Source organism: Heliconius melpomene, chromosome 3 (genome assembly GCF_056956725.1).
Source record: "Heliconius melpomene rosina isolate 202511_hmr_F chromosome 3, ASM5695672v1, whole genome shotgun sequence".
Taxonomy (NCBI): domain Eukaryota; kingdom Metazoa; phylum Arthropoda; class Insecta; order Lepidoptera; family Nymphalidae; genus Heliconius; species Heliconius melpomene.
The window spans coordinates 6,536,978-6,548,019 of NC_140391.1; the positions used below are offsets into that span (position 1 = coordinate 6,536,978).

Consider the following 11,042-nt stretch of genomic DNA (forward strand, 5'->3'; position numbering starts at 1 on the left):
GCTGTAATTACCAAAATTAAATATCTAATTCACTCCATTAAATCCACTCCATTAACTATAAGAAAAAATGGATAAATGAACATTTAAAGAAAGAATAAAATTTTGTTGAGCTATAAATTAACCGGGCCCCGGGGGTGAGCTCCGCAATCTGCATTAGCCGAGACGCACTTCTTTCCAGCGATTAAATGAAATTTCATGCCCGGATGCCTACGGGAACTCACTGGACAAAGGTCCGGGATATTTAAATTGAATGTTTTTAATCTGGCAAGATATCCTACTTTTTCCAGAATTACCCCGGCTAAGACTGTGATTGGATTCATACCAAACTTTTATTTGAGCTCGAAACTATTCTAGTCTTTCGTTTGTGAACATATTATAATGAATGAGTATAATATTTTGGGAGACCGTAGTGGCGCAGCGGCACAAGGTGAGACTGTAACGCGACGGTTGTGGGTTCGATCCCCACTCGAGGAAGTAAAATATTTATTTACGTGTATATTTCCATTTCTTCGCTCTGGTGTCAAGGCAAAGCGCGGCGTTGAGCTCTGCCGCTCAACACGCATTGCCTCCAGAATTCAGCATAAAGTGGGGAACGGAGTGTCTTAACACTAGGTTCCCTCTGCCTACCCTGCTGTGTGCGGGATACAGTTTGAAGTTGATAAAAAAAATATAAATAAAATCTATACTAATATAATAAAGCGGAACAGTTTGTTTGTTTGTTTCAAGGCTCAGATCTCTGGATCTACTGGTTCGATTTACTTTGTTTTTGTTTTGTATGAAAGCTGCATTCTTCAGAAGTGCTATAGGCTATATAATATTACATTACATATATATACTAATAAATTAAAATATTTTCTAATTTGACATGCAATTTATTCTGCCATGTTAATAACAACCGTCGTCGCTACGCGACCGCGTTCGTTACCGCGTCATTTTGATATTCATCCTTATGAAAATAAATATAATAGTCACTTTTAGCATTTCATCCAGATTGAAATTATATTTCTATAGAAATTATATTTAAAGCAGGCGTAGCCGCGTCCGGGTCCGCTAGTATACACATAAAACATTTTGCTTGTGGACTCGAAAGCACGTATTAACATGTAATCCCATTTAGCTTGCACCATATAGGTACTGCTGAACAAAAGCTAGTTACTTTAAAGCCTAAAAATTACCCAAAAAAAAAATATTTTTAAACTTATTGTGTATTTTGCATAAGTCAATAGCATAATAATTTATATTTTTTTTATTAACCTATAACATTTTTTATTATATTACTAACTATACAATTTTTTTATGTAATTTTCATCTATCTGTTTTGATTCTGAACCCTGGTGGGATCCCCCATGTTATAAAATAATGATATCACCAGGGATGATTGACAGAGCTGCTTTTATACCGTTAACTCTTCTATTGAATTACCCGCCGGGAGTTGTAATTTATATTACGTCCCACTTCAGATGCAGCAATTTTTTTTATATAGGCTGGTTAAAATTAATAAAGGCAGACGTAAATGGAATTGTAAAACTATCATAACTTTTAAGAATAATTGTAACGCTGACCATAGAAACATAGCCGCTTGAAATATTCGGCTCTAAAATTAAATTTAAAAAATCAAAGTTAAGCTTAAAAATAGATTAAACATAACTACTGTATAATTTACTATTTGTACATATATGGGCAAAAAATATAAAACTATGACTCTGGACTTAGTTGTGGTTTAACCTTTTTTTTATTATTTATTGGAGCCTATAAAAAGCCATTAACTTTATCTTATTGCAAATATATTTCTAAAATGAAAACACCAATCAAACATTAGTCATAATAATATACTTAGGTAATTCATATAATAAAATAATAAAAAATACTCATTAAAAGTATTATCTATTGGAAAAGTCTGAGTCAACGAAGGGATTGAAGGTCAGAGATATCGGAGATGTCAGAGATAGGCGAACAACCGGACAAGCGGGAAAATGGATACATAGATAATATAGTTACATAGATTAAATAAAATATACCTATTCGTATAATAAATATACATATGACATTTTATATTATAACTAGTGGACCCGGACGCGGCTACGCCTGCTTGAACTATAAGAATATTTTCGCGTCGGTCATACTCATACTATGCCGCCCGTAGGCTAAGTCATTTCGAATCAGTGATATCTCCTTAATTATTTATGAAAATGTTATACATAATTTCAATCTAGATAAAATGTTAAAAGTGACTATTATATATATTTTCATAAGGATGAATATCAAAATGTCGCGGTAACGGTTGCGTAGCGACGCGACGGTTGTTATTAACATGGCAGAATAAATTGCATGTCAAATTAGAAAGTACTTTAAAATATATTAGTATATATGTGTAATGTAATGCTATATAGCCTATAGCACTTCTGAAGAATGCAGCTTTCATACAAAACAAAAACAATGTAAATCGGACCAGTAGATCCAGAGATCTTAGCGTTCAAACAAACAAACAAACAAACAAACAAACAAACAAACAAACAAACAAACAAACAAACAAACAAACAAACAAACTCTTCCGCTTTATTATATTAGTATAGATTTTGAGGCCAGTCGTGATGCAGCACAAAGTGTGACTGTAAAATCGATTGGTTGTGGGTTCAATCCCCAGTCGAGTGAAATTAAATATTTGTTTAAATTTATATTTCAATTTCTTCGCTCTGGAACCGAGGCAAAGGGCGGCGTTAAGTCCCGCCACTCAACACGCAATGCCTTTAGCGTTCGGCAGAAAGTGGCGAAGGTAGTGTCTTACATTATGTTCCCTGACGAGTGCGTTGATTTTTTTATTATGTAATTTTGTTTTATTTAAGAATATTTTAAAAATGAGGAAATTTGTTATATAATAGTAAATTAGATATTTTAAAAAAAAAACAAATGACTAGTCTAACTTCAGCATTCAATCAAAATTATTTTTTATAGAAAACCAAAATATCTTAAAATGTCACGATTCTTATATAATATAGTTTTATTACTTGTTTGCCATTAACTCAGAGTAGAAACTGTAGAAATCACTACAAATTAAATTCTGAACAACGCACGTATTTCTGAGAGGAAATGTAATTTAAACATGTGATTGCCCTCTACGAGATTCCGTAGATTTAAAACCTTAACGACGATAATTAAATTTTATCCAAAAATGAATTACAATTTGTATATTTTACAACTTTATAGGTAAACATGATAATATATCAAATATCACCTTAGAAACTATTTAAGTAATGAAATTTATTTGTTCAAAAAACAAAGCCCTATTATGTCTTTTTCACTATATCGGTTAATAGTTAGCTACAATAAAATGATTGCGAATTTCATTCGGCTATAGAAAAGAGAAATGGCATGGTCCCATTGATGGATTTAAATTTTTAAAAAGAACTCGAAAGCTTGTTGTGCACTCAATTCCTGTGAAACTTCTCTTTTTTTATTCTCAATTTTTAAATTCTATTTACAACATTAAGCATTTACATCCAAATTGTAAATGGTTAAACATTAATTAAAATGGAGTAAAATAAGTTACGATAAAGTTAAATATTTAAAAACTGTTTCGTAAATACCTACTAAACACTAAAAATGCCCGAGGAAGCTGAACCGGATTTACCTTTAGCAATGGAACGTTCCGATCTATTCCATTCTGCACTAATCGAGCAATTTCTCTCATGTTATTAAGGGAAATGGGAATGTTCGCAAGTCGTTGCGTTCCCAAAACGAGTTTCTTATGGACGCTATAGAATTTTTAAATAATTTTTACACCCTCCAGCCCGAAAACTCATTTCATATTATGAAAATAAAAACAAAAAAAACTTTTAGGGAACAATTCAATACTGGTTGTTTTATATAACATTTTTACTCTTTAAGATACAAAGAAGAATGTATATATAAGTGATAATTTAAAATAGTATGAAACAAGCGATATTTCCCCGGGGCAACGTTAATGTTCCGGTGGTGGCGTTCGTCCATTCGACCGAATCTCTGGAAATTAAGGCAGAAAAAAAAGTCAATAAATCCAAGCAAGCTGGGGCAGATAACAAATGTCTCTAGCGACACAACCCAACTGGAAAATCTCAGGAGTTAATGTGACACTAAGACTGAAGCTTATGAGGGGTAAACGGTAGTTATTATTAGTTATTAACAATTATTATTTTGCAGCCTAGATTTTTGGACTTGCTTCTTTGGTCTCTTTATTCCTTGACCATAAACTTATGTATTTCTATTTCTTTAACCGGATAACTTTAGATGTTTTTTCTTTTTTTTTCGGCTTCACGCTGTATCCCGCACACAGCAGGGTAGACAGAGGGAGGGAAAAGTGTTAAGACACTCAGTTTCCCCATTTCCTGCCAAATTCTGGAGGCATTGCGTGTTGAGTGGCAGAACTCAACGCCGCAACTGAACTTTACAAATTGCTGTGATATAATCAATATTCCACTTACTTATTATAAATTATAACAAGTTCAATATTTTTAATAGTATAAAGTAATTAAATTGTACATCGAAGTTATCGGAGCAACGTGGACGTCTACCGGTCTTCTAGTAGAAGTTGGTCAACTAATCCAAGTTTTCCCGTACGAGCTAATGAGACGAGTTTGATTCGAATTCCCTGAACGAACGCTGAGAAAGTAGGTACTCTCTTTATTACTCTAACCTTGCTATTACTAATTCGGATCGACTATAAACGACTGGAAAAGAAATCTTATAAGAAATAATTATTTATTTAAAGCAAACTATTTTTTTTTAATTACATGGATATTTACATATACTCGTAGATAAGTAAGAAACGCTTAATTATTTTCTCCTCGCATATACATTTGTGCTTAAAAATACAAATTTAAAATATAACTAAATCCTTAAAGTAACCAATTTCAGAATAGAGTACAAAGGAAAATTTGAAGCAATAATTGTATCGATATTCATAAGGTTTGTTGTTTAAACTTGCTTGCATTATTCGTAAAATCGAAACAAGAAAATTAGATATCTAGACATACGCGAGTCGCCTCGAGCAGTATTTAGATACAGAAGCTAAGACTGGGAGTTGGAAAATTATCGTTGAGGCATGTTATCTCTACGTCTCTGGTAACAGTGTACGTACACAAAGTTAGGAAACGTAGAAACCGAAGATGAATAATATATGTAATACGTTCTGTTTGCGAAGGTCGTTTTGTTATAGATATCGATAGAATTCCAGCTGCTCTCATATTATGCTTTTATTGCTTATTTCTTTTATTTATTTATTTTAATCTTCGTGTATTCCGCATAAAGTAGGCAGAGTGAATCTACTGTTAAGACACTTACGTTCCCCACTTTTGTTGAGTTCTGCCACTCAACACACAATATCTCAAGAATTCGGCTGTTATGTGTTGAGTAGCAGACCTCAACTCTGTGCTTTACCTCGTTACCAAAGCGAACAAGTGAAAATATAACATATTTTATTTTTCGAGTTTCGATCAAAAAAAATACAAGTATAAAAATAATAATAAAATATAATAATCATCAATTTTATAGAGTTTTTATTTAACATGTCATCTAAAAGAAAGTTATAAATAAATAAACTTTATAAACGAATTAATAAAACAGATCTAGCTTTATCGCACGTCCACAAACAAAGCGCTTGGCCCCCGTAATGGAAATTACATACCCTGAGGTCGGAAATCAAATTGACAGAAGAGGTTAAACAAACGATGTGGTCAGGGAGTCCAGGCCGTGGTCTGTCGAATATTAATCGGTGGGTAAATGCGCTTTTATTTGTTTTTCCTTACCGCGTTAGCGCGCCGCCGCCCGCCCGTCTGGGCAATGGGTCAAGTTAGCACTCAGATGTAATCGAATCGTAGTATATTGAATTAATACCTCTATTAAACAATTTCACGCTTAGTTTTTATTCCAACTGTATTTAATTTTTTGAATTGAGATAGAGAGAGAGAGATTAGGGATTTTATATTATGAAAAACAAGAAAAAAATAGGAATTAATTAGTATTAGTAATTAATCTTTGGAATATGATTTTTTTTTATTTATTTAAAAATTTTGATGTTGTTTTTCGTACATATTAAATAATAAATAGGTATACATATTCATAATATCTAACAAGCAACAAGAAGTTGCTGTTTTCGTACATTACTAAATTTTTGTAATGGTTTAAACACATAATATTACTTATCGTTTTTTATAGTTACTTGGTTTATTATATCGAAACATAAGATTTTAGATCTCACAATTTAATCGTATACACAAATAATCTAAAGTAATATAAAGGATACGGAAGTATGTATCTAGAAAAAACAACATTTCACTGCAAACAAATTTCCATATTACTAACTTTGAAACCTTCGAGAAGCATTACTTAGGACTGCCTTAATAAAAGTAAAAATGCCAATTTTTCCAATTAAATCTTACCAAATTACGTATATTTATTTTACTAATTGAAAGCAATATATAAAATACATTAACTTTAACAATGAAAAACGAGTAGAGCGCGGTAGAAATAAAATAAAAGACCATCAATCAGCGCCGTCGAGTTGTTCAGACCCAAAGTCCGTCGAATATTAATCGGTGGATAAATGTACTTTTATTTGTCTTACCCTTACAGCGTTAGCAATCCAACTATCGGGCTAATAGATCAAGCTAACACTCGCTTCGAGTGATTAAATGGAGGCGGAGGTTTAAGTGTCGAATCCAGTTCTAATACTGGTATTATGCAATGGAATTACTTGACTTATGTGTAAAATATCTTTGTTGTATATATGAAGTACTAGCGGCCCGCTCGCGGTTTCACCCGCGTGAACTATGGTATTATTAATTTCTGTCTCCATGACTACGTCCGAGTGACGTCTATGCAAAATTTGAGACTTCTAGCATTTGCAGTAACGAAGTTTCATACAAACTTTCGACGCCAAAAACAACCCCTTAGAAATCGAATATTGCAAATTCCTGTCTTAGCGAGCACCTGCGTCCTATAAGTAACTCATATGCAAAATTTGAGATTCCTAGCACTTGTAGTTTTTGAGATTTCGTGATGAGTGAGTGACCTTTCGATTTTATATATATAGATAGATTTACCAAAATATATACCAATAGAATTTTAAAGGCTTTCTCTCGTCAATTTAGACAGAGAAATTTTATTCGGCAGAAAGTGGCGAACGGAGTGTATTATATACTAGGTTCCCTCTGCCTACCCTGCTGTGTGTGGGATACAGCGTGAAAAAAAATAAGATATTGAAAGTTTTATCGCTTTAAATAAATAGTACCTGATATGTATTTTTGTTTTGTACTATTACTATAATATATGATTGTATGATTATATATGTTTTATATTCATTTCCTTTTTGACAGTCGACGAGACGAGAAATGTAGATTGTAGCTTTGGCGCTCCGTTCCTCTCTGACTACCTCGCTAGGCATACAGTGTGAAGGTAAGTGAGTAAGTAAGTAATTTCCTTTTGTGAGAGAATGAATGAAGGAATCGAAAAATCATAATTGTTACTCATTAAATAAATTCCTTTTTTTGTGAGAAATTAAATTAATAGAAGGTTTTGCAATTTTGAGAGAGATCATAACGAATCATCATACTCTTCAGATACAAGTTAAAATATAATTAATTAAAATTATTATTTTTTTATTTTTTATTACATTAAAATACATGAAGGAAAAACCTGAATATTTTAAGTTATTAAATAACCCAAGATAACTCTTCTGTCTTAATATTTGCTCGTAGCACCGCTGTCATCTTCATCCCCGAAAGCTTGATAAATGACGTTCTCTTGCAGGAACTTTTTGCAGTATGATATCAGCTAAAACGTGATAAACAACAAGCAACCTTTATAAGATAAAATTGAAAGTTCCGGATATTTTGAATTTTTACGAGATATTATGAATTGGCAAAACATATTTTAATACCTTTACGTGATGTTCATTAGCTGCTTTATTCATTCTTTTTATTTCCATCTTGAGGTGGGTTTGGTCCTCGAAACGCTTGTCAACAGACCAAGAGTTGCTACTCAACTCAATTGGCAAAATATATGGAAGGCCTATAACGAAATAACATGCATTTACATACAGTTAAATTATATATATTTATACAGAATATAATGTAAACAGAAGCGTGTGACTATAAAGGCAAATTGATAACGCAAGGCAAGGCAAAAAAAAACAAAGGTATTGAGATCCATTAAGTAACACGCATGGTCTCAAAAATTCGGGGGAAAGTGGGAAATAGAGTGCCTTAACACTAATTTCGTTTTATCTACCCTGCTATATAGCAGGCATATGCGAATAGTGTGAAGATGAAAAATAAATGTAAAAATACTAAAGTTATTATGAATGACATATCATAAATAACACCGTGAAGTAAGCTTTTCCGTTCTTTAGATTCTTTGAATAGAATTTATTCTGCAATCTTCTTACATTACGCTACCTTGTAATAATCACTTAGAGTTTTAATGATGTTAAAATGTCATGCTAAGGAATTGTACTACTATTATTTTATTTTCTTAAAATAATGGCCGTAAATCTTAATTCGTGAAACGGCATAATTTGGGTTCATATGCATATTCAAATACAAGTTCAAAATTATACCTATTAATATAACAGGCTCAGCCGGTCTGGCTTAGTTAAGTGCAACATCGTGTACCACCTCAGGTAATATCTTTACATAGGCTAAACTAATGACCAGAAGAGAACACTAGACAATACCTACCTAAACCACAAAATGCGAAAATTAATTATATTTTAAACTAGTAAGAAGAAAAAATCTCGAAATTATTTAATTAAATAAAACAATTGTAATGATTTTACAAATTTAAAATTAAATTAATAATTGTCAAAAATTAACGAAAAATCTCTAAAAAAATCTTTATTAGAACGAATGCTTACGTCAATCTGACATTTAAGTACCTTTAATAGTTCCAAGTGAGCCATCACTAATGACACCCATGTTTGTGCAAACTTTGCCAACATTGCCTTGAATACGCGTTAACCAAATGTCTCTCAAAGTTTTGCTAAATTCCGCCGCCCTATAAATACATCCGTAAGGATTCTTCGACGCAGATGACGCCACCTTTTTACATAAATTTATTGATATTAAGGTTGATTTATAATTTAATGTTCTATATTATTAAAAACTTAATAGCACCAAGTTTTATAAGTTAGATTTAGTAAAAATATATATCATTGAGGATAATAATAATTTATATAAATAATACCTACATATATGTACAGGATGTTTTTGTCAGCACCGCTTTAAATGAAACCAGTTATTTAACTACTCTATAAAAACCTAATATAATTTAAAAAATGTTTTAATTTACCCTAAATGCCTTAAATTGTCCATAAAAATCCCTAATTCTTACCAAGAAAAAAATATTTAGACCGTTCGTGTTATACATTATACTCGTATCTATACAGATATTCTAGGCTCGGTACGATAAAAACGGTTCCAACACCTTTTGAATGAATTCCTTTTTCATCCATGCGGCACTGAATTGAGTTGAATCCAAATTCAATGATTTTAGAAGATCTTTTCCGATAATATCCGAGTTGCAATGAAAGTCATGGATAATTATAGGTTTTTCTACCTCAACGTGAAATACCTCGTCGTTTGCAGCCCAGACAAGTACGTCATTAATGACATTACATTGAACCTAAAAGATAATTCCTTTTCAAATTCCGTGTTTTCTCATCAAAATGCCAAGTAAGGAAAATAATTTTATGATTTATTTGTTTGTATTTGGATTTTTTTAACGTTATAATATTTATATATACTTACATTTAAATGATCTCCCAGAACTGATTTAGCAATTGCTGTTAACGGTGAGGGACAAAATAAAAATGTGGTTGGTATATTTTTAGACAAATTTTTTAGAACATCCATTACTATTACACTATCAGTCATTAAAATAGGCATGTGCGTTAAATTTTCAATTTTTTTATCATAATGTAATTTTGCTTCTTCAGACCAGTAAAAATTATTTGCCAATTTTATTATAATGTTTAAAACTTTGAGTTCATCCTCTATATCTTCTTTATTAAAATTCAAATTGTTAGGATTGGTGAAATCAGACATAAAACAGAATACGTCGCCATCTGCGGCACTATAATAAATTTATATGGGTTCAAATAAGTAGTATAAGTAGTATATGATTACTTAACTACTACGAATTATTTCTATACCAAATATCAAATACGTACATTAACTAATATATAATAATAAATTTAAAGGAAGCTTGTCCTGTGCTATGAGCAAAAAATATTTTGCGACGTACATTTTTTACAAACAGTGACGTTCCGAACCACTCTTTCAGATTACATTTTCAAAAATCCTTTCTTAGCGACTTGGTAAGTTCATCGTAAAAGTAAGCTTCGTATGCACACGGTGCACTACAATGTAGTCCAGTGATTTGTGCATCAATAACATATACGTCCGTCCCGTCCCGTCCCGTCCGTCCCGTCTCGTCCGCCCCGTCATCGCTTGCATATTAAAGCTAAAAAGTTATTTTATTTATTATAACTTACCTTGGCAAGTCAGATACAACTTTTATAGAATTAGTGCATGAAAAAGCACATGACTCTATTTCCAATTTAAAAGCGTCTACACATTTTCTGTTGTCCGAAGAAAGTACGAGGTTCAAATCAATCGGTTGACTTTTTCCAAATATCACACCAGACATTATTTTAACTATGACAAGTTGAGATGCCGGTGCAAGCGAATTTACGAAGAAAACTTTTAATGGATTTGATATTGGTTCGTATTGGAAATTCATATTGTGAACAGTAACATAGGTAGAAAAGATACAATGTATCACATTATAGATTGACAATTTTTTAGTTTATAGATTTGACACAAAAGAACCTTTTTGTTACAGTTTTTATTGTAATAAGTGTAATTAGCAAAATTTTATATGATGTTAACAAGAAAATAATAAATAATCTACCAGTAATGAATTTTTCACTAATTTTAATATTAAAAATAAGTTTTGTAAACTACATGTATCGTGCAGATTGAAAGGACGTGTGTTTCAAAGAAAGGGCT

At 31.8% G+C, this 11,042-nt stretch overlaps 1 protein-coding gene across 1 annotated transcript; it reads right to left on the reverse strand.

Annotated features, from left to right (window-relative positions):
* Nucleotides 1–7,666: 7,666 nt before the first annotated feature.
* LOC146539980 (uncharacterized) lies at nt 7,667–10,825 on the reverse strand. Its single transcript, XM_085207904.1, has 6 exons — nt 10,526–10,825; nt 9,780–10,104; nt 9,457–9,654; nt 8,909–9,071; nt 7,913–8,043; nt 7,667–7,806 (listed from the first exon to the last, which is right to left on the reverse strand). Exons 1-6 carry the CDS (start codon nt 10,771–10,773, stop codon nt 7,714–7,716), a joined length of 1,158 nt encoding a protein of 385 aa, XP_085064030.1. The 5' UTR covers nt 10,774–10,825; the 3' UTR covers nt 7,667–7,713.
* Nucleotides 10,826–11,042: the final 217 nt, after the last annotated feature.

Coding starts and splice junctions, on each gene's coding strand:
- LOC146539980 (XM_085207904.1), bottom strand. CDS start 10,773: ATGAATTTCCAATACGAACCAATATCAAATCCATTAAAAGTTTTCTTC. Junction 10,105..10,525: donor GTTGTATCTGACTTGCCAAG/GTAAGTTATAAT, acceptor AATTTATTATAG/TGCCGCAGATGGCGACGTAT. Junction 9,072..9,456: donor AAAAGGAATTCATTCAAAAG/GTGTTGGAACCG, acceptor TTATGTAAAAAG/GTGGCGTCATCTGCGTCGAA.